The 25,175-nt window shown below is 36.8% G+C and overlaps 1 protein-coding gene across 1 annotated transcript in view; it reads right to left on the reverse strand.

Moving 5' to 3' along the window:
• Nucleotides 1–25,175, reverse strand: part of GUCY1A2 (guanylate cyclase 1 soluble subunit alpha 2) — a 340,686-nt gene that overhangs the window by 99,272 nt on the left and 216,239 nt on the right. The window contains exon 6 of the mRNA XM_027578896.2: nt 24,446–24,589. Within this exon, the coding sequence (XP_027434697.2) occupies nt 24,446–24,589 (144 nt within the window). The remainder of the gene's footprint in view (nt 1–24,445; nt 24,590–25,175) is intronic.

A 25,175-nucleotide genomic window follows, 5' to 3' on the forward strand; every position in this document is an offset into this window, starting at 1 on the left:
CTCAAAGTTCAGGCACAGTCCTGGTAAAGCAGAACCATGATGTAAGCTACTGAAATAGGGGAGCATGTCAGCACCTGGCACCTAAGGGGTATTCAATCCTGGGGAGCAGCAGGTCACGGTGGGGGGAAAGTTCCATGCTCTAACGGCTTAGGTTTGATCTCTGGCTCTGCCATTTATTCCCATGTGAGTGGGCAAGTCACTTCATTCATCTGAGCCTATTTGTAAAGTAAGAAAAGCAAGGATACATTATGGGCGTGCTGAGAGAACTAAAGAAAATTAACACTGACATATGTTCTCACATATGCTTGGCATGAAGTGAACACTCAACCAATGACTAGTCCTCCTGCTAACAAAATGATGATGATGATGACGACAATGTCTGAACAGATAAATGAAGATCATCAGCGAAGTAAGGTAAAAGCCAAATGCACATCTATATTCCCTGTTCTCCTTCTCCTCAGCAGTGTAGCCCTTCAATCCTCCAGCACCCGAACTCTATTAGGCTTTCACGGCGATCCAAAACTGCTGGATGGGGGCAGGGGAAGCAGAGAAGGAGTTCACTGCTCTGGAGTATGAAAAGCTACCTTGAAGTGCCAAGTGAATCAAAGGGCAAGAATCAAGAATCAATATTGGAACTTTTTAAATCTGCATATACAAATAGGCATGATTGTGTAATTTATAGCTAATAGCACTGACGTAGACTATGGTGGGACATTAAAGCAATTATCCAGCAGAGGGAGGCTTGTTGTTTGAAGGGATGAGAGAGTTCCCAAGTGAACTGAAGATAAAAAAGCACTGTAGAAAAAGCGATGGCAAGGTCATCGAGGAAAAAACAAAATGGCACTCTGGCTCCAACGCTGTTTTCCATACTGAGTTATGCAAATAACCACTGTCTTTCAAGATATCAAAAGATGGTTTATGAAATAATATATTTGGGAAATACTGGGTTTAAAAAGTCAAATTTCTTAACCTTGAGACTTGTCAGAATCTTGAAAATGCTCACCTGCTTTGCAAGTGCTCATGCAGTAGGCAGCACCTCCCAAAGTCACGTCATGACCAAGCTCAAGTTTCAAATGACACCCATATAACGTCACATGAAGTCAGTTTCAGGGCTGTTGTACTAAAAGCTCCGCTGTAATGTGAAGAAAGCAACAGCTACCCAAGGGTTACTACTGAAGATGCTTCTTAGAAACAGGTGTGATCCCAGTTGCAGAGGACATCCAGCAATAAACGGTAAAAGGTGCTTCACCCATCCCCCCACCAATCCCTTTGGTTTTTTTCTCCAATATTGGAAGATAATCAATGACAACTGGAACTTTATGAGCTCTTAATACTGATCAGTAACCTGCAGATTTAGTGGTGTGTGTGGGGGTGTGTGCGTGTGCACGCGCGTGCATGCACGCCCATGTATACATCTGGCTATCTTTCCCATGAGATGGATTTACGGGAGTGCTGGTGGGGGGAGCTCCCAGAAGGGGCTGTCTACACCAGCAAAGGTGGTGTTCCTATATGTGAAAGACCCTGTGGAAAGGTTACGGCTGATGCGAGGGCTACTACCCCCTTTAACAGTGCCCTTTTATTAGAATGTGTTACAACTGCTGTTGCTTGTAGATTCCCATGGCAATGATTTTTTTGAGAGAGAGAGTGTGCAGGCAGGGGGGCACAGCGGCAGGGGCAGAGGGAGGAGGGGGCTCTCTGCCTCTACCACCACCCCCCCATGACCCTGAGATCATGACCTGAGCTGAAATAAATCAAGGGCTGGGTGCCCAACAGACTGAGCCAGCCAGGCGCCCCATCCCATGGCAAAGATATTCTTAATCACAATAGCTAACAGTGAGAAGAGGCAACCAAAGTTTACGGAAGCTTTGTGGGATTTCCCAGATTCTCCATCTCTCATTTCCTCCAAAGAACATGAAGAAACAGGAAAGAATGAAGTAGTTTCTTTTTCAAGAAAAGCACCATTTGATTTGGAGTGTGAGGTGGGTGGTTGAATTATTATGATACACCTTCAGAGCATAAAAATTACAGGTAATTTTCTCCTTTCTGAAAGGTGATTATGATAATAGGTCTCTGCTCTTATGAGACTAAAAGCTCTTCCTCTATGAGAGGAGAAAAGAAGCTTAAAAAATGACAATTGTCAAAACAATAAACCTGAAACAAACATAAAATGCAAAAGGATCCCGACGTAATATACCAGCCAGCTCTAGTGATAAGCAACATGCAGCTGGCTGTGAATAGATGCACGGACCTACGCAGAACGTGCATGATGTCTCCCCCTGTATACACATGCACTTGGACAGAAGGAAACAAAGCAGCCAAGGGAAAAACAGGAGACACAGCACCTCATTATTCAGCCTTCTGTGTTCCCACCCTGTCCGTTCTCTTAGGGAGCTAGATGTTCTTTACCCATTTATAGATCCTGAAACCCTGACAGATGAAATTTAGAACCATGGAACATGAACCCAAGCAACCCTATTTCCTAACTTCTTAAGAATTCAGCCTACTCTTTTAGCTGACCTTGATAGGATGACCTTGATTTCTAAAAATTTCCTTGTATGTGGCTTCAGTTCAAATGATTTTAATTATACTAGCATGCTATTTTTTTAACTTCTTAGTAAATTAGTTTAATTATCTTTTCAGCCAGTGTTTTCCAAACTATGGGTTCATTTCAAAAATTAATTTAGAGTTATGAACAGCTGTTTTAAATTAAGAAAACAACAAAATAATAGCATAGTACAGAATAGAATATACTAGATTGCTTTGTACACAGTTAAAGGTATACATTGTTCAATAAATTTTTGCCTTTGCCCAGTAGATTTATGATATGTATTTTTTCCTTACTGTTGTTCATAAGGAAAAAAACATATTTGAAATCTGTTGTTTTAGGTGACATTTGGGTGTCAAAGTTTTCATTTGTGCCGTGGAATCAGCAACAATCCCTATCAGATCCTTCCAGTGCCCCACTTTGCAGCCTCTGAGCTACCACTGAGGTCAGCCGTAGATTTAGAGGACATTTCTAGAAGCTCTTCGACTCACTCCGCATTGCTAACCTCACACCTATCCATGTTTGTTTTCTTTGTTTGTTTTGTTTTTTCCCCTGAAGTTTCTCTAATGCTGTGGCGTTCACTGGGGTGATTTAGTGCAGCCTGGAAATGAGAGGGAGTTAATGCCCTTGGGTTAACCTTCAACCCATAGAGGATGGAGCCAGTGGTCTATGCTTTTGCCTGCCTTTCCCTAGACAGAGAGTTTCAGAGGCATTCCCTATGCCCTCTGGGAGGAACCCGCAGCAGAATCCAGTCCACACTGCTCACAGGAGCGTGACCTTGAAAACGTAACCTTATGTTGTTCTTTCCTCCTTCTTGGTCTCATTCTCTACTCTCACTTCTGAGTGCTGGTATCACCTTCCAAACAAACCACCTACACCTAAGGTCCTATTTCAGACTCTTCTTTCAAGGAACTCATGCCATTACATCTACATTTCAACCTAGAATTATCAAGTATTAAGTTTGGGAGCTTCCTGAGAAGTCATCTACTTCCAGAATCCAACTTGGGTTAACTTCACTGACAAAGGGTCTTCTATTTATCTTTGAAGTAGCTGTATTTCCAATTAATATGCACACTTCTGTCAGTTGCACGAGTATTTAGTAGTAAATACTTCTGAAACGTCTGGAAGAACCATGTGCAGTTTTCATCAAGTATTTATCATGTAGCTTAATTTTTATGGAAATATTCTAGGAAACTATCTTTCTACTTATTATTGTCACTAATAAGTAGAAATAAGAAAAATATAAAGGAGGCCTGAAGGTTTCTGTTGTTTGTTTGTTCATGTGAAAGGATATGTTTCCTTCAATCTATTTTTATAAGTGCAGGAGAGTGAAGCTTGGGACATTGGAATTGTATCACCATTTGCCCGTACTGAAAAGTAGGTGGGGAAAGTTCAGTATCTGTGAGGTAAAGAAATGTACTCATCAATTTCACCTATAGCTCTTCATAGAATCACCAAAGTATTGACTTAAATAGTGCACAATAAGCCTTTCTTCAAAAAATTTTATGGAAGATACTGAGCATCACCATTTTTAGAGTGACATTATATTTCAAAAGGATTGAAAAAGTAGCTTCCAACCAAATAAAATCTCTAAAAGAAATGTATACTACATGAAGCTAGGAATTCCCCAAAATCCACATGCCAAAAAGACCATGCAAACTCTCAATGAAATTTTTACTTAAAAATACAGCATTTAAGATGGACAAAAATCACAAAGGTTGGTGAGGATGAGTAAATATTAACGTTGCTGGTCAGAATGCAAAATGGTGCAGCTGCTTTGGGCAACAGTGTGGCAATTGCTCAAAAAGTTAGAGTTACGTATGAGCCAGCAACTGTTTTCCCAGGCATGTACTCAAGAGAGTTGAAAATACATGTTCACACCAAAGCTCCTACAGGAATGTTCAGAGCAGCAGTATTTATAGTGGCAAAAAAATAAAAAGAAAACCAAAAGCACAATCAATGGATGAATTACTAAACAAAACATGGTAGGCAAAGCCATACAATGAGTATTGTTCAGCCACAAAAACCACAACATGGATCAACCTTGAAAACTTCATGCTAAGGGCAAGAAGTCAGTCACAAAAGACCACTTACTGTATGATTCCATTTATGTGAAATGTCGTAAAGAGGCAAATCCATAGAGAGAACGATCAATAGTGTCAGAGGCAGCGAGAGGGTGGGGAAACGAGAAGTGACTGCTAATGAGTACAGAGTTCCTTTCTAAGATGGCAAAAAGGTTCTGGAATTGGATAGTGATGGTCGAACAACGTTGAATACTAATTCGGTCTGCTAAAAACCACCAAACTATACTTTTGAAAGGTGAACGTTATGATATGTTAATTAAAGCTCATTAAAAAAATACAGTATCAAAGTTCCAGTCTTTCTTACACGAAGACAGAAGGACATGGAGCGATAAAATGCCACAGAGAACACAGGCTCCAAAGCTGCACTTCTGTCTGTGTGTCTGTCTCACTGACCGAAGTGGGCGATGAAAACCACATCTACTCACATGGCTTAGACGACCTCGAGCATAGCACAGCCACGTGCCAACACCGAGAGCTAAAGGTACCAGTAATAACAACGTAGTAAAATATTGCCTATTTCAATAAGCTATTACAAAACTAAAATTCTGAATTCTTGTACAGGAAAGATAAGCCCTTCCTGCAATTACAAAATAAAGTACCAATTCCAATTGCATGAAAATACAGAATGACACCACTAAAAATTAAATGAATTATGCAGTACTATAAATGGTTGCCAATAAGAATGAAGTATTTGATTTATACCAATCATCCCACAACTGAGGAATTTTCCAGTCTAGTGGTTTTAGCACCATAGTGGATATCGAAAAATGTCTATATTTTATCTCGAATATGTTCTTAATCAGAAAGTCTGTTTCCTTCTTTTTCCCCCTCCATATATTTCTTTCTTTTCTCTCAGGAAATATTTTCAAGGTGCCCCTGAATTACAGGAATAGAAACACACCTGATAGGTCCTACTTGTCAATCAAGTTGACAGCTATAAAGTAAAATCAGTTATTCTGCTACAGTTTAACTTTTAAGGATGAATTTTTAACTCAGATTTAATCATGTGAGTGCTCCTTAAATGAAAAGATGACGCCTGGTTAATTCTGTGTGTCCCTGCATATTAATTCACATGTCTCCTCTTTAAGGATACTGTCCTAATAGGATAATGTCGCCCTGTAAAATGTTTGAAAATCTCAACTATTGGTACATTTTGTACTTTCCAATGCAAGGGGTTGATAATGACTCTAATAATAGTTGATGAGAGAAAGGGCTAATTATTCAGTCTTTGGTAACTTCAGTGAGTTTCACAAGCAGCCACTAGATTCAAGACATTAAAATGTATACAAATCAAAAGGAAGACTCTGTTCTATTTCTAGAGTCTTGTCAGCTTGGGCAGTAAAGGATGTACAATAGAAATGGACATGATCAGTTTAATTAAGTCCAGTTTATGGGACTCTCTTACAAAGTTTTGCTCTCCTTCAGTTAGTGGCATTCATCCGGTCATTAGATTATATCACCTTTCTTTTTTTTTTCTAAGTTTTTAATTCTAGTTAATTAACATACAGTGGTATATTAGTTTCAGGTGTACACTTGCAAACAGCACCCACCTATACACCACTTTTCTAACCCCAGAGGGACTCCCTTCGTTGGACTTGACATAGGGACTTGGTTTCCAATGTGTCTGACTACTGATAATGAATAGTACGATGTTACAACCCAGGGTCCTGAGCTATGGTTATTAACAGACCACATGCAAACATCACAAAAAATTTCTCGTTTATTTAAAAAAAAATAAGCTTTGGAAAGATATATGCACCCCTATGTTATGGAAACATTATTTACAAAAGCCAAGATATGGAAGCAACCCACGTGTCCATCCATAGTTGAATCAATAAAAAAGATGGGGCATATACATATTACAATGGACTTTACTCAGCCCTGACAAGAGAATGAGTGCTTGCCATTTCTAACAGCACAGATGGATCAGGAGGGTAAAGTGCTAAGTGAAATAAGAAAAAGACAAATACCATATGATTTCACTCATATGTGGAATTTAAGAAACAAAACAGATGAACGAAGGGGAAAAAAAGAGACAAACCAAAAAGACGAACTACAGAGAACAAACTGATGGTCACCAGAGGGAAGGTTGGTAGGAGGATCAGGGAAACAGGCGAAGGGAATTAAGAGTGCACTTATCATGATGAGCACGGAGTAGTGCAGAGTTGCTGAATTATTATATTGTGGACCTGAAACTAATATAGCACTGTACACTAATTATACCTGAATAAAAAATTAAAAGAAAAATATGGGGGAGAAGGAAGACAGGTCGTGCAAAAGAACTATTAATATATTCAAGATAAAATTATAGAAGTTCACAAATACATTCAATTAGATGCATGTCTACAAAAAATTATCAACTTGTTTTAGTTTAAAATATAAAGTCATATATACTCCCCAAATGCTATTGATGCTATCGTTATGGATTTATAGAATGAAATTATATAATAAATTGCATTTTTTCTATACCTATTGAATATCTGGTATCAAACACAGAGTAGTATCTTGACAAATATTTTAGATGGAATAGCAATGTATGAAAAAACAAAGAGTTAATAAGTATATATCAGGATATTATTTTCCCTATTCATCAGAATGAATATTCTGCATTAGTGTATTAGTTTTAACTTAATTCAACAAATATTATAATGCAGTATAATGCACAAAGATGAAGACACAACTCCAGATATGAACATTCTTACAGTCTAATTCATAACACACAGGAATATACATAAACAATTTTTAATGGTAAATCCCAAAATTTATTATTTTAAATTTGCTATGTAGAAGGACATTTTACTACAGAGCCCATAACTGGTGACTAAAATATACATAAGCAATTTATTTGCAAGATAGTATATGATAAATATCAATAGTTAAATGTGGCAAAAGTAACAGATTTCCTAAAGCATCAGCAAATAATTGCCATTAAAGAGAACACGAGCGTCAGTGATGACCTTACAGGAGTTAAGCCGGGCCAAGGATGGAGTGAGTAGGAAAAACAAACAAACAAAACAACCCAGTAACAGTACGGCTAAAGTAAAGGAGGGGTGTACGGAACAGCAACTGGCCTGGTATAGTGAATGCCGTAACACTGTGGGGGGATGTTACTTATTTAACTGGATGGAGGTCTGAAAAGATAGCGGGGGAACAGACTGAAGGTACTGATGAGCATTCAGTCCCTGGTTCACAGGCAGTCAAGAGCCAACCGAATGGCTTCGTTGCTGTTTGGTCACAAACAGAGAAGCAGAATATGGCATAGTTAGGAAAGCTTTCAAAGAAAATGAAAATTTTAGGTTAACAATAGAAGAAATTTTGCTGACACATGGGGACAAGTTGAGGAGTAGAGATGAAAGAAGCAAAGGAGAAAACACTTGGAGAAAGGGCTGGTGAGCAGTGTGGAAGAAAAGGTGAAATCATCCATACTGAGATCTTCCAACAGTTCATTCAACTGGGAAAGCAAGAGTCTGTTAAGAATCAAAGCAGCAAGGATAAGAGACCCATTTAAAGAGTGAAAAATATTAGCAAGAGTCACCTAGAAGGGATAGTAAAATGATATCCCGGAGAATTTAGGGACCAGATGCATTCAAAGGTATGCATTTGTAATGGATATTTAATGACCATGATTGTGTCATTTTCTCCAGTAATGTTCATTAATTCCAGACCCAGAATGGTCTATGTCGGTAGTCCGGTGTGACAGGGGACAATGAAGAGTAAAACAGAGTAAAACTAGAAGGCTGTTAGGAACAGTGTTGAGTGGGATATGAGATAATGGGAACCTGGCTAGATCAGGTGTTTATGGGTTGGATTGTGTCCCATCAAATTCACACGTTGAAATTCTAACCTCCAGTACCTCAGAATGTAATGTAATGTAGGAAACAGGGTCATTGCACATGGAACTGGTTAAGATGAGCTCATACTGGAGTAGGGTGGGGTCCTCCAATCTGCTAAGACTGATGCTATGATAAAAAGGAGAAATTTGGACACAGGGAGACAGGCAAGCAGGGAGAACACCAGGTGGAAACCTGAAGTTATGCTGTCACAAGCCGAAGAACTACAGACGGACCCTTTCCGAGTGTCTTCAGGGACTTCTGGCCCTGCGATGCCTTGATCTCAGATTTCTAGCCTCAGGAGTGTGAGACAATAGAATTCTGGTATTTTAAGACACCCAATTTGTGGTACTTTGTTATGGCAGCCATAGCAAACTAACACAGAGGCAAATAGCCAGAAGACAAATTACAGACTGAAAACCTATGAATGGATAAAGCTTGGCGGTCACGGTGATCAGTGGGAACGGCAGAACACTAAATGGCGGAAGAACAAGAGGTTGTGACAGGGCCGACCATCAGGAGGTGCCGCAGGTCTAGGCGCTGATGCGTCCCGAGGCATGGCTGTGTGTGGATTTCTGAAGTGGGTTCTAACAACAGGTGAATGTAGAATTATCATTCATGTGAGCATAAATTTTTAAATGGTCATAATTTTTCCTTAGAATAGCTTCTTATAATGAGTTCATAGTATTTATAACTTGATACTTAGGCAAAGTGTCTAAAAATAATTCTTCTGTAATTAATTTCTTTGATAAATTTGAAGCTGACAACAAATATGAGCGATGAAAAATGTTCATACCCAAAGACACATCACGACACTCTACTATTTTCAAAAATAAATACGTTGTTAGAGAGGAGAGGGAGAGGCATGGGGGATTCAGAAGGGCACTCACGTACTGATGTTTTGCAAACTAACAAGGGACCCAGCTTACAGCAGGAAAAGCTGAAGGTTAAAAGAAGAAATCTACTTGTCAACTTTGACCGAGTTCTGTGGGAATAGTTGCCCCCCGAATCATAATGAGGGTCTCTCACAGAAGGAAGACTCAGGAACTGGGAGAAAAGAGGTTTTACAAGAATTAAATGAAATGGCAAAAATGGCAATATTCGGTTAATAGACAGAAATGACACTCAAGAGGTCAAAATAATTGGACTTCCCTGACACAGCTTTGTGCAATGTTTTCTACTTCTTTAATATAATAACCTCAAAAAGACTCCAAGTGATATTTCTTTTATCACAATGAGCAGTTGCTGGGACAAAAAACAGAGACTGCAAAATTATTTTTCCTGCTTCTGTCTGGCCTTATTTTCTTCATTAGCTTTCTTGGTAAACCTCAAATGTTGAGATTCCACTGCTAACTAGTTACCTAATTTTTTATACCTGTTTTATTGCATGTGGAATGAGAGAATTGTCCTTCAAATTTTCTAATTTTTACAATCAACAATTACCAATTGTTAATTATTCACAACTGAATCTCCTAAGCTCCCATATAATTATCCTTTTGTAAATTATCTCTGGTTAGTTCTGGCTAAACTAGACTCGAAGAAAGAAAAACAAAAAAAAGGAAGGTCATTTTATACCCAGCTTAGTACAGCCAAAAAGCTGAAATTAAATTAATAGTTGTATGGCTTTACCAGACAGCAACAGCAAATCAGAAAACATCTGGAATCTTCAGACAAATGTATATGGCTCTAGAATCTGGCATTAATTGGCCATCCGAACAATGCCATAGAGCTGGAGAGAAACATGTTCGCTTTTGATAATTTTGCAAATCAAAATACTAATCTATTTAATGCACTACTAACTTTTCCAACTGAAAATAAGGATCAGTGATTTTGGAGCAAATATTGGAGGTCATAAACAACCCTTGAAGCATCCACCTTAAAAGGAAGTTTTGCCATTGTTGTTTATGGCCAATATATTATGCTTAGACTCCTGATAACTCTATGGTATGGCACAACTCTTGCTTCCCTGAGCATGCCTTTTTAATCATAAGATAATAAGCAGTTTCATAAATTAGAGTTAAAAATAAAGAAAAAGGAAAAAGACATGTATAGGCAATAATGTTTGGATATAGCTTCCTCTAATAGCATAGCTAGAGTAAAATGATTTCAGTACAGCACAGTGTAGAGACTTCAGCACAGTGGATCCTAACCCCATGATACATATTCTCAGGATCGTCATGATGAAGAAGTCCTACTTTGTCTCATTATATTTTTGATAGCACAATTACTAATTTCTGCCTTAAGTGGTAAAGGTGAAATAGGGGCCTCGGATACCGTTAGCACTTTTCAAAAGATGTAATTCGGAATACAAAAACTTGGAAAACAAAAGAGTAATATGAGAGTATCAAAGAAATGGAGACCACTTTAAAATCATACAAACACCAAAAGTCAGTGCATCTACCTCTACACCAGGTAAGTGACATGACAAAAAATTTGCAAACATAAAAGTATATTGACTTGTACAATGAAGGATCGAGAAGAAACTGTATACCCACGAGCAAAGTAAAACAGCTATCAATAACTTTCTCCTTTCCCCACTTGGTAAAATTTAATTCCATTTATTGAGCATAGATGTCTAGAACATCAAATAATTCCTATGACTAATAAAACAGTGACAGTTTGAGGCATTTGGATTCCAGCAAAGAAATACAACAAATGAAGGCACCAATTTACCAATGCTGAGGTTTATCATGAAGAATTATTTTCTGAACTAATTGCCATTAAGTAAATTTAATTCCTTGATCTATTCTCTATATAACACAGTTAAACTGATTCTAATGCTTTACATTTCTAGTTGTATTCCTCTGAAAATATTTTAATTGGCATCAATTCTTTCCCATTTAAAATTTACAGTGACGAGTTGTGACTCAGTCATCAGATCTTTGCTAATATTAATTTCTGCCAGCATAGTCTTCTTCTACGATCATTATTTCTACCAACCCTCACTTTCCTGGCCAAATGCTTTAGTGCACAATTTTGCCAAAGATTTAATGTGCCTACTACTTTTTAGCCAATAAAATTTTTCTGCTCTGTTCAGTTTTAGGCATGATCTGCTGATTACTCCTTATGAATTGAATACCTAGGTGAACATTTGGGCTTACTTCATTTTTAAACTATATTTGTATTTTTAAAATCATAGATACCTATAAAGAAGTTAAGAAAAGCAGTCCATTATCGCACAGCTGGGATAACTGCTATAGATACTAGAAATGAATACGTAAAGTAAGCCCTGCCCACATTTGGAAAATTTAAGCAAATAGAAAACTTGAAGGTTAAAGGTAGAAAAGGCCCCTTCTCCTAAATGAACCAGTATCAACAGTTTTATGTGCACGAGTCATAACGATATTATTTTGTGTAATTCTAAGGTAGCCCCTGGGAGAATGACAAGCACGTTTATGAAATGGGAAGAGAGAGGAAATATGGGGGGTCCCGGGGGTCCGGTGGGCTAGGGATGGGGAAAACAAACTCACAAGCAGGCAACCAGGACGGACAGCAGAGAACACCACACAGGTCTCTGCCAACTCTGGACTGAGGGCCCCTGAGAAGCAAGACTTGCCATTTCTCTCTTCCATGTCTGCACCTTTCCTTAGGTGAGGTGCCTGCCAAGCACGATGAAATAGCTACATACAGGCTACTGACTACTTGACATCGCTTTCAGATAAACTAATAATTAAAGCAAACAAGTTGAATGGAATCCTAGACTGAAAATCTGGGCGGCTGACTGCATTTTTGACTGAATGGATTTAAGTGACCAGATGTTGTGGTATTGTGTAGACAGAATTTTTACTTAATGAGAGCCAAGGAAAAAGCAGATTAGTATTTGGCACTCCCGCAGTGCAGTCTGCAACTCAACTATGTAGTTTTGTACATGAGAGAAATTCAGTAAATGCTTGCTGGCTGGGTGATCAAACCATTTTACTACATTTTTCCACTTCCCATCAGCGCTTTGGTTATTGTAAATATAAAAGTGATCTTGGATAACTTAGTATACAAAAGAATCAACTGATACCATCTGGAAAAGAATATGTCTTAAAGAACAATATTTCTTTTGGATTCTCTGCTATGGTTTTATACCTCTGTTTTCCTGGTTTGGGATTATTATATTGCCACAAAGAAGAGATCACATCTTTTTTTTTTCAGAGGAAGCTAATATTATAGAAGTTCATATTTCAATATTATTCCCAAATTAATTTTTCCTTCAGAGATTTTGAAATTTTATAAAACTACCAATTTTTGGCTCCCTCTTTTTAAAGGCAGACATAATTATCCTCATTATTTTAAAACCTTCATGGACAGTTATATTCAATAGAGTTTGCCCCAAATTAGAATGCCTTCAAGTCACTGCACTGTTACTGCATCTGAACTCGTCTTAAGGAAGACAGAAAAACAGTATTTTTTTTCCCAAGGGAGATTAAAGTTATTCGCTTAGTCGTAAGATTAGAAAATCATATGTTCTCATTATATTGTGGGGGCAGTGTAGGGAGATGGTTAAAGATCGTGGACTTTGAAGTCAAACAGATTTAAATTCTAATTCAGAATCTACTCTTATTTACCTATTTACTCTTATTTGACAATAAATCCCTTAACCTCTATAGTCCTGGTTTTCTCATTTGTAAAGAAGGATGCCATCTTATTCATGGTCCATGATTGTTGTAGGGCTTACCTGATAATATTCAATATCTGTATATTCACAAATATGAAGACATGCTTATCACACACATGCATACATGTAAGTCCCACATATGTATATGCATGTGTGTATAGACAGATGAGAGAAACAGTGAGCATGCACACACTCTAGCTTGGCATAATGCCAGGCACACAGTAAGTGCTCGATGAGAGGGAACTCTTGCTAAATGTTGAGATCACAGAACCGTAGTCTGGGCATTCTGGTGAGGTTCTGGCCAGCTTGGTAGAAAGAAGTTCAAGGATTTTTTTTTTTTTTTCCCAAGCAGACAGATCCATGTTCAAATTTAGTTCTGCAATTGACCAGCTGCATAATCTTGGTCAAATCATATAAAGGTCCTTTCTTTTCTTAAGATTTTACTTATTTATTTCAGAGAGAGAGAGAGAGAGAGCACAAGCAGGGGGAGAGGGGGAGGGAGAGGGAGAAGCAGACTCCCTGCTGAGCAGAGAGCCTGACGTGCGGCTGGATCCCAGGACCCTGAGATCATGACATGAGCTGAAGGCAGACACTTAACCAACTGAGCACCCAGGCGCCCCAAATCATGTAAACTTCTGAATCTCAAATTCTTTAAATGTAAAATAAGATTAAAGAATTAAATAATAAGATTAAATTTACTTTGCAGGGTTTTGGGAGTGGGCAGGATTAAAAGAGATAAAGTATATAAAGCACCCGGCACAAAGTCTGACATAGAGAAGATGTACAATATATATATTATTTTCCCATGATCTTACACAGATTCTTTAACCCCTGACATTTTACTTCATCTTTAAAATGTGTAAAAACTGTACCTGTGAGCTTCATAGGATTGTTGCAGAGACAGAATGGGATGACATATAAACTATCAACCCAGCTACCAGCACATATTTGGTTTTCATTGTCTTTCTGCTCCAGCTCCCTAGATACATACAAAATCTACAGACACCAAAATAATGTAGAACTGAATGTACAGCAACAATATCTTGAATCTCCTAAGAAGAATTTAAGGTCTTTGCTACATATTTTCAAGAACCTAACAAAAATTTCTCACTCAAGATGGAAACAGTACTGAGAAAAATCCACGTGTCTATTTCCACTCAATAACTAAGTCCTTCATTTATAGGTGTTGGTTCCATAGACTGTAATTTCTGGGAGGGTCAGGGCCATATCTGGTTTAATTGCCCTTACATCCCCAGTGCCTAACCAGTGGTCTAGAAAATAATAAGTACTCAAAAAACATTTGTCGAACAGGAGTAAAAGTCACTCCTGGCAACGCTCCAGCAAGGATCACACAGAATCAGCAAACTGCACACTGCCTCCAAAGAAAAAGCCCTTTTGGCCCCTGAGACATTCAGAGCAGAGTCTAGGCCTATGTTCCTACCAACCTGCTGATTACCCAGTCATCTGACCATTAAAATTAGTCTGTTTCTTCAACTCCCCCAGGCCTCCCGCTAGGAACTATTTGCAAGTATTTCGGACACTGTCATCAAAATCACCATATTTCCCCGAAGAGTGCAATCTGAATTAATCAGGTTTTACTAAATCTATTTTTTATGGTTGGATTAACCTTTGAATGAGCACATTAAAGGCAAGTGATAAAGCAGAATAATTTCTTAGAATTGAATCTACATGCAAATTTGATGTTGTAACATTCACACACAAGGTGACAATTTCTGATGCAGTAGAAAGCATTACAAATGTGCTGAAATCAATTCAGCCATTAGGAAAAAGCGAGAGTTGCTAGGAAACCACATTCCAAATGAGGAATATTACAGTGATGACCCAAACAATCACCATATGCCTGACATGACATCAACACAAAGCGTAACAGATTTTTAAAAGCACTCGTGACACTGAATTGTTCCTACCACATTTGCAACTCAGGTGATTAAAGAGTTGCCTTTCCGTGACTTGAAAATTCAACTGTCAGAACGGGAAAATGCAAAATCAAAGTGAGTTAAGAACAAGGAGAGATGTTTTCTAGGACTTCCCAAGTCTCTGCTGGGTGTTTAGGATGCAGGTGTATCTATGGTACACAGTTGCCTAACTTTACTTCATTGAAAGAAGTCCATTCAATTTTTAAAAGAATCTACTTTTCAAGTCTGTAAACTCTATTTCTATGTGTTTGTGTATTCACGGGAAAAAAAAAGCCTTTTAGAACATGCAACGAAATTGAATATGTGGTTATGGTATGTTGGTAAATTATAGGTGATCTGGACTCTCTTCTGTGTGTCAGTTTTCAGAGGTCATTTTACCTTTTGTAGTTTTGGAAAACGAAAAAAATGACTTTGAAGTAATTTTTAAATTTTTATTTGGAGCTAGATATTAGATTTCAAGGCAGCGTAACAAACCAAAAACATAAATCCTAACAGTATGGTTAGCATGCAGAGAGCACATTACTCTCTTACATATTATTCCATCTTGCTATTTTCACATCATTTTTGGTATTATAAGATTCAAGCTACTGGTGTTGGCCTACGTACATGTCCCAATTAACTCTAAAAGAGATTAAGTTAAACTGGCAGTTCAATAATATCAGAGAAAGAGACTATATTCTAAAATACAATGGGCTAACCTACCCCCCAAAATGGGTTGGTAAAATCACAAATTAATGTCTTTTTAGGGGCAAGACTTGGCAGACAAAGATTATTATTCTTTACATAAAACTCAGATAAATAAAAACACGAGCTACCTAGCTACTCAGAGGCTTCATACTTCTGAAACATACCACACAAGAATCAAATAAATGAACCCCTTTACAAATATAATTTTTAGCCTCTTCTTAGGACATTGTACAAATATTCCTGGGAGGGACCCTCTCTGCAGACAGGCTAAAGCAAACGAAACAGATTGTAACTTCTTCAGGCTTGTTTACTCCATAGTGATATTATCTAACAGAGTAACTTTATAAAACATTTAAACTGTGCCTCCACTAAAGAATGCATTTCTCTTCTGAAAATGTGCAGGTGTGAAGACTGGTACACAAAACCAAGCTACACAATTTTGTATTTTTCATGCACAACTTCATGCAAATCGATTTAGCTCTCCCTTCCTTGCTTGGTTTTGTTTTCTCTTTCACAAACTTATTATTGCTATTTTTTTTTCATGTAGCAAAAACAGGCAAATACCTTCACAAAAGGACTGCTTGGAAAATCTGTTAGACAAAAATCATAACAAAACTCTTCAGCAAGACCAGCACTTTCAAAAGTGTGTGCCTGATAAACTACTTTTTTCCACAGATTGAAAAGGTGATCAACAGTCTAACTACATTTTTATTAGAATCAATCATGATTAAAGATAAAAGCTAAAATCAACCAGCATGGGAATTCTGTCTCACTGACATACATATCGCATAAATAATAATGTCTATTAAATCATTAGGCCAACATTTTATAGAAGGATTGTAAGGCAATAAGTATGCCCTGTTACAGCACAATACTTCAGCATCATACCAGAAGACCAATTCTGTGATGAAAACAAATTCCTGGCGCAACATATAAAAATAACTAATTCGAGCATAAAACACGACCTTAAAATTCAAAGACTACCCTATGAAAAAAATGTAAATATAACATTTTGAAATATGGACCTTCTGCATTAAAATCCACAATAAACAAAGGGAAAGTAAACAGAAAAAAGGATGCAGTAAATTGGCTGGTGGATGCGTCCAATCAATCTGGCTGGTGATTCTAATTTTTGAAATAATCATGGGAGCACAGCCATTCCCTGCCCACACACACATCACTGAACTTACCTCTCTCACTTTATAATTTTAAAAATTAATCATTTTGGATGGAATATCTCTAAAACACATTACTCATTTCCATTCTCTTAAAGATGACATCTAATATAAGTTTACATTTTCTGGACTGGAGCCATGAAAAGTCTCATTTGTTAGGTAATGGAATATGCAAGCAGTAAGAAAAATTTGACAATATGAAATTTATTTACCCCACTTCCATTTAATAAGTCTATAGAGTACAGTAACTAGGAGTGCTGGTTAGCTAGTTTTTTTATTCTTTTCTTCAACTGTCAAATGGAAATAATAGCAATACAGTCCGCCTAGATTTGTGAGACTCAGAAGAGCTACAATGAATCATGGATCACTACATCAAAAACTAATGATGTATTGTATGGTGACTAACATAACATAATAAAATTAAATTAAAAAAAAAAAGAAGAGCTATTATATGGCAAGGACTTGGATCAGTGCTGCCTGGCACACAGTTAAGTGTTTCAACAGATGTTTATTTATTGTTACTCTGCAGTAGCTAGTTTAAATACAGTTAGATGTTTTTGTCTTTTCTATTTAAAGATAATGTCATCTGTGACTTGGGTCGAAAATAGGCACAAATGTAGATTAGTGAGGATGAATCATTATTAGTAAAATAAAACTCTTATAAAAATGTACATGACTTTGAACTTCTATTTCTAGTAAAAGCAGATTATATAATTTGAACACCCTTCGGCAGGTCAGCTCACAAGGCAATGAAAAATTATTACACCAAGATAAGGAGGGAAATGAACATCAAGGAGAAGTGAGTGCCAAATCTGAGGGTGCTTGTCCACTACAGGTATCTTCTGACTTCAGAAAGGTTAAGGAACTGAGCAGGACCTTTGGTACTGTAACAGCACTTACAGAACCATGGAGACAAAATCCAGAGTCTGAGGGGTGCCAAAGAGGGAAGCCTCAGTAAACGCTCCAGCCTTTGAGATGAGACCCTGACAGCCAAAACCAAAGGTATAAAGATGATACCAGAAACAGAAGGTGACTCTGAACGAAGCTGGTCCCCACAGAGAATAAATCCTAGCATCAAATCTTCTGATCTCTGATTGCTAGAGCTCCTACCATTCTTCCCACCAGAAGAACACATAAAATTTCCCTACAGGAGGGAAATTATTTCTATAATATTTTTATACACAATCTCTAGCACTCAAACAAAAAATAACAATAGTTAGGCACACAAGGGATGTAACATGACCAAAATTAAGTGAAAGGACAGATGATGTAATAGACCACAAGACTCTAGAGAAGGGATTTATCAAGCAAAGAATTTAAAATTAATTGCGGCTGACATAGTCAAGGAAATAAATAAAAACAGTATGAAAATTTTTGTCAGATGAATGGAAACTTAAAAAACTATCAACTGCTATCACATTAAGTATCAAGTGGATGGGTTTAATGGATGAATTTCATAGTCATTTGAGGGAAGTATTAATGAGCGCTGTGAATTGTGCAAGACTGTTGAATCACAGATCTGTACTTCTGAAACAATTAATGCAACATATGTTAAGAAAAAAGAAAAAGAAGAAGATAGCAGGAGGGGAAGAATGAAGGGGAGTAAGTCGGAGGGAGAGATGATGGACTCTGAAAAACAATCTGAGGGTTCTAGAGGGGAGGGGGTGGGGGATGGGTTAGCCTGGTGACGGGTATTAAAGAGGGCACGTTCTGCGTGGAGCACTGGGTGTTATGCACAAACAATGAATCATGGAACACTACATCAAAAACTAATGATGTAATGTATGGTGATTAACAGAACAATAAAAAAATTAAACAAACAAACAAACAGGAACACAGGAGAAGATGTGGACAAAATATATAGACTCAAGCTCTAGCAATTAAACAGAAGCGAAGAGGAGAATCTATTATCATCTCATGTACTGGTAAACTTTCAATGACTACTTGAAACTTTTTCTTTAAAAAACAGAAACATCTTTCTAGTACCAAATAAATTCACTTTACAGAACAGATTAGAAAATATATTTAGCCATAAATTTCACCAGTAATATTAATTTTGTACGGTACTGCTACAATAAAATAGTAATTTACTAAAATTACAACGATTTGCATTACCTAAAAGATTAAAAGCAATTTCGAATGTGTCTACTGGATAAACATGGGAGGTGAGAATGGCTGGGCTCAGGATCTTAACTAACAGTGAGTTTATATAATACCTAGTAGTTCTTTCTGACTCCTTAGGTTTAAATTCTAAAGATAGAACATTTTAGTTAAGTATACAAACTTCAGGATAAAAGTACATATTAGAATTTTATCCACAAACAATTATCAATTAGTTTTTCTTTTTTTCTAAATGCAATCTTCAGTTATATTCTCATGGGGTTAATTTAATACCACAATATTTGCAAAGAACAAATCCCTCCAAATATTAAAGTAACAACATCAGATTTCCTCTATAAATAACAAGTATTTAAAAATTAATTGGAGAATAATTATTTCATAATCTCAAAAAATCCTGTAAGCTCATTAAAGGACTAAGTTGAAGCTTAAAGGAGCTATAATTTAATGTATTACATGCAAATTGTAAGTACATGTAAATTGTGTGTTAGTATTCCTGCCTTTGGACTATGCTGTTAGAAAAGATTCACAGTGTTTCCCTGATTTGCAATTAAGATTGCTAAGCACATTAGTATTACATGATTATACATTGTTCTTTTTTAATTCTCTCTCACCATCTCTGTATAACTGCCTCATTATATAAAATGTACTGTTCTGTAAACTGATGAAGCAAATTTGAATTATGTGCCTGTGTGATAAAATTCAATGAAAATATTTTTTTAAAAACTGAAGTCCCACAGTAAAACTTAGATAAAACTTAGATATTTGGACACACTACTCAATCTTCTTCAAAAGCTTTAAATCATGAAAATGCTACTTGTCTTTCCAATATATATTTAATCACATTCCCTAGTCAGTTCTCAGTTCAGCTTCTCTTTCCCTATCAACATTTTCATTTTCAAGGAATAAAGCATAGGCAGTAATAAACATTTTGTATTTTCATTAAAGAGTGGTTAAATTATTAGTAAAAGTAGACTTTCAGCATTAAAAACTTGTCAAAATACTTTGGTAAGATTAAGATCACAAGGTTAAAGAATAGCATGAAATCATACAATTTTTTAGTGAAATCACAATATGGTTAGCTCAAAAGAGAAAGAATATATATAAACTCGATATTACTTTTCTTCAAGTGTCTACTGTTGAAGATGTAATAAAATCAGATTTCCTCTAGGGAGGGAAAAAATGGAATAAACATAATGCTGACATTCCTATAAATTCAGCCAGTAGACTCAAACATTGTTTGAGAAAGTATTAAAAATTCTAATCATTATTTTTAAAAGCACTCTTAATTAAAGTCACTTTGGCTGATTTTTCAGATTTGCTATATAAATAGACCATGTTTGTGTTTGCTTTGTAGATACAGTCTATAACTAGCCTCTGAGTTTATTTATAAAAACTAATTTGCTTGAGTATTATAAAGATAATAAATGAAATTATATTCTTTCATTACTTTTAAAATTGTTTAAATTAACCCAATTTTAGAGTTAGTGATTCAAGGACATTACCAATCATTTGCAAGCAATTATAATTGATAATTCAGGTACCTATTTCCTGTCATGAGGGGTGCCTGGAAGGTTGATAGAGTCATATAAACATTATCAATTTATTTTTCAAAATGTGTGAGGTTTGAGGGAGTTTTCTTTTGAATAAGTATTGCAGCTCAAATAGCTTAAATTTTAAACAGCCTAAAACTTACACAGTTTGAAGTAAAAAGTCAGCTAATCACATAACAACCCTACTGCACACTCAAGCATTTTTAATAAAAGATTCTTTCAATAAGTCTAGAAATGTTCCAATGACACCAAGTTGGAAGCCAATTCAAAGTCAAATTAATATGCCAACAACAATCCCAAACCATGCAAATAATATGAATTAGTAATGAAGCTAAAATTATTAAGGTGGTTTTATGATTTTTGAATTCTCTTTCTGCATTATTAAATCTTTATAGACATTTCCTCTTCTGATTTAATAAGACTATCTGACTCATAAGACAGAGTCATGTTATATCCCACAAATGAAAATATGGATGAGCCCACGCAAAAACACAATTCCCTGGTTTTGTTCTATGGTAATTTAAATTTGCTTTGACAGGGCTGAATCAATACAAATCGTCTATCTCCTATAAAAGAAAATCCAACATAGAAAAACAATCCCAAATGAGAAGAACCCCCAGCTATTAGTCTTAAAAATTTAAGAACTGATAGGAATTCGATATGGACTGTGTATATTTGCAGTTTGCAGCAGATCTGAGGTGGCATCCCTCCAGTTTGCTTTTCCTGGCCGTGGGAGAAGTGTCATGCACATACTTGATAACTTGATAATTATGTCCTGAGAGTACTTAAACTGTTTTTTTAATGCTCCATGCTTTCCCATTTTCACTACTGATAGGAGTGGTTAGAAAACTCTCTTTCCACATTTTAAAATTGCCAAATGTAAATGTATTGTAAACACATAATAGCGTGTGTCGACTTTCCCGAGGGCATCCTCCCTCTTCCCACCATCTTCTTCCTCTCCCTTGGAGTGAAGCACCACCTTGAATTTGCATTAACCATTCCCTTTTTTCCTTTACCCTTTTCCCATCAATGTGGATATTTCTAAATAACATATTGTTTCAATTTTCCCAGTTTTGAAATTTAATTAAATGGAATAATACTATAGCATTCTTTTATGACTTGCTTCTTCTGCTCACTATTGTTTTTGACATCCATCCATGTGGATGTCATTTTCCCAACTGTATGGTATACCATGGTATAAATCTATCACAGTTCATCTATTCTATTAGATGGTTATTTATTTCCAGTTTGAGGCACTTATCAAAGTATTGCTGTGAATACTCTTGTGACTTTCACTACACCTGCACCTACTTCCCTGGGCAAACATCTAGGGAAGGGACTGTTGGGTGGTAGGAAAGGCACAAATTAAATTTTACTGGTGAATGCCAAGGACACTGTACCATTTACACTTCCACCAGCTGTATGTGATTTCTTGCTGCTCCAGAGCCTCACTAACAATGGCATGGTCAGAGTATTAAAGTTGGACCAAACTAGTAGGTGGGAAACCTGGAGTATGGTGCTATCAGATACTTTTAATGGTTAAATGTGTTGCAAAAAAAAAATTCTCTTAGGGGCGCCTGGGTGGCTCAGTTGGTTAAGTGTCTGCCTTCAGCTCAGGTCCTGATCCCAAGGTCCTGGGATGGAGCCCCTGTGTCGTCGGGCTCCTTGCTCCATGGGGAGCCTGTTTCTCCCTCTCCCTCTGCCCCTCCCCCCACTTGTGGGTCTCTCTCTCTCCCTCTCAAACAAATAAATAAAATCTTTAAAAAAAATTCTCCTAGTCTGTGGTTATCTTTTTGTCTTTTTAGGTGTTATTTGATAAAAAGGAAGGTTTTAACTTTAGTGTAGTAAAATTTACACATATTTTCCTTTATGATTTGATGATTTTTTGACTAGACTGGTTTACAAAAAAAAAAAAAAAGTGTTCCTTCCACTAAGTTAAAGGCTCCAAATTATAGATTTATACTTTAATAGTATGGCCTTTCACATTTAACCCAGCTGGAATTACTTTATGTACAGACTCATGAAGTAGAGATCCAGTTTTAATACTTTTGTCCATGTGCATAACCAGCTGTCCCCAACCTTTCCTGGAACAGCCCAACCTTTTACCACTTATCAATGGCACCTTTGTCATTTAGCCACTCCCCCCTTTCTCTGAGGCACTATAGCATTATTAACATGTTTAGTTTTGAATTCCTATGATTTACCTTCATAGAATCCCTTAGGATTACTGTGTCTGAGAACTGATTGATATCTTTTAATTGTTCCAGGAAAAAAAGAATTCCTTTTTATGCATTCCTTCTGTATCTACGTTTGGTAGCCCAACTGAACATACATTTTCGCACTCTGTACTCCATACCTCCCACATATTTTATATTTTACATTATCTTATTCATATTTCCACACTTTTAACTCTCTGGACCTAATGATGTGTAATTTCTTCAGTTCTACCTTTTGGTGTACTTATTTTTCCTTCAGCTGTGTCTAATCTGCTTTTAAACTCATCCACTGACCATTTTCTTTCTGAAGAAAGAAGTATTATGTTGCTGGATTAGGAGTTCTCTGGTTCTTTTTCAAATCTACTGTTCCTGCCTCACATTATTAAGCTTCTTTTTTTCTTTAATTATATCAAATATTGTCATTTTGATTCCATCTGAAAATTTTGATATCTGACAACACTTCACTGTTTTTCTTATCTATTGTTCCCATTGGTTCTCACCCATAATGCTTTGAATTCTTGTGTGAATGTGTGGGTTTGGGGTGTTTTTTTTTTGGGGGGGAAGGGGTTGTTTTGTTTTTAGTATTAGCCATTCGTTCCCCAGAATACTTTACCTGCGGAAATTCTTTGAAGATGGGATTGAAGTTGACTTCCTCCAGAAAGAAGTAGAGTTTCCTAGTTTCCTGTTACCACTGCTCATGACAGAGCAATTAATTCAAATTCACCACTTAGATTTTGTCAGTTTACACACATAATGCAACTGGCACATTTTTTCCCATTAGTTCAGTGATGTGCTCAATAGGTTTAAAAATGTTAAATAGTGTTAAATATATTTTTTTAAATTTTGACACAGCATTTTAATAATTTTAGTCAGAAGGGACACTCAGAATATCTAATTTGCCATAACTCCAGAATTAGGAATGTACCACATTTTGAGGCTTTCTTTTCTTTATATTTTTAACTCAAATTTGATGAGCTGTTATAAAAGGGCTGCCTTACATTCATGGTTCCTTCTCCAAATACACAATTTCTGGTTTATAAGAGTTCACAGTAATAATACTCCTGGAATCCACTGGGTCCTGGCAAGACTATAGGTAGGTGACCTCATCCATTCTTAGAGGTAGATTTTAGATTGTAGAGAGCCATCAGTACCAAAAAGAGTACAGTGTACCAGGAGCTAATTTTCTACCATTTTTAAATTTCCTCAGTTACTGGGCTCCAACCTTCAAGCTCTGCCACATTAAAAAAAAAAAATAAAATGCAGAAGTAACCCTGAGTGCTGAGGCTTCATAAAGAACATCTGTACATTACCTGAAGGAAGCTGTTCAGATCCGCCATTTTCTTGTCTCTTCGTTTCGTGCTTTTTTGGATTATCTCTGCAACTCCGATTCTCACTACCATCCTTGGCTGGTAGTGTTGAGTTGGTCACTGACAAGTTTTTCCTTTGTCTAACCCTTTAGCTCTTTCTTTTCTCCAAGGCGATGAGCCTGTCACGTACATTTTCCCATTTTGGACATTATTCCATTTGTTCTTTTCTTGGATCTATGAGTTATCTCTAGTTAACCCTCATCCTTCTTGAGTAACCTACTTGTCTAAATGTGTAAGTTACATAAGTAGAACTCAGAACGGAATTTCTTGCCTCCCCCACCCGCAGTTAAAGGTATGCTACTACTCGAACCAAACTGCAGAGAAGGTTACCTGGATTGGTCTTCCATCAGGTGTCAGCACCTCTTCTGAAAGTTCCATCATCTTGAGTGCCATTAGAGCAATGGGCTTAGCATGGCAGAGGCTTTTCCTATGGAGTCCTGCAGCAACACAGTACGCATCACCTATTGTTTCCACCTGCAGCCATCAGACAAATCAAATGCAAACATACGATAATGAGCCAAAAGAGAAATGATGAGTTACGTGCAATCACAAATGTTGCTGAAAACATGTCAGCAAAACATCAATAAATTAAGCAATTAGACAACTGAGTGTAATCATAGCAGAGTTTGCAGACAGCTAGTCAAATACTGACATCTCACTCTAGGGCTGTTCATCCACGTTATCACCATAGATGATCATTGAAATTGGGAACAACTGGAATATAGAACAATTATCCTCCACAAAAAAAGAATTGCCAGTATCTTGCCTGAACAATTTCCAAACAATGACCTTTTACAAAGCCACCCTCTTGTTTCCTTCAAACTTCCAATATTGGTAATATTCAAGAGATGAGAAACTGATGTGCAGAAACCCATCCATAATCTTACAATTAAAGAGTTAACAGACACTGTCAGAGTCTTTTCAGACCCTATTCTAATTTTATTGTCAGCATCCATTCCATTCTAAATAGCCACTGCTTTTGTTGTAATATTTTAAGGATTTACCCCAGACTAAACTCCTCAAATTTCCAAAGCATACAGCATGGTATAAAAACTGGGCA

Source organism: Zalophus californianus, chromosome 11 (assembly GCF_009762305.2).
Source record: "Zalophus californianus isolate mZalCal1 chromosome 11, mZalCal1.pri.v2, whole genome shotgun sequence".
In the NCBI taxonomy this organism is placed as follows: domain Eukaryota; kingdom Metazoa; phylum Chordata; class Mammalia; order Carnivora; family Otariidae; genus Zalophus; species Zalophus californianus.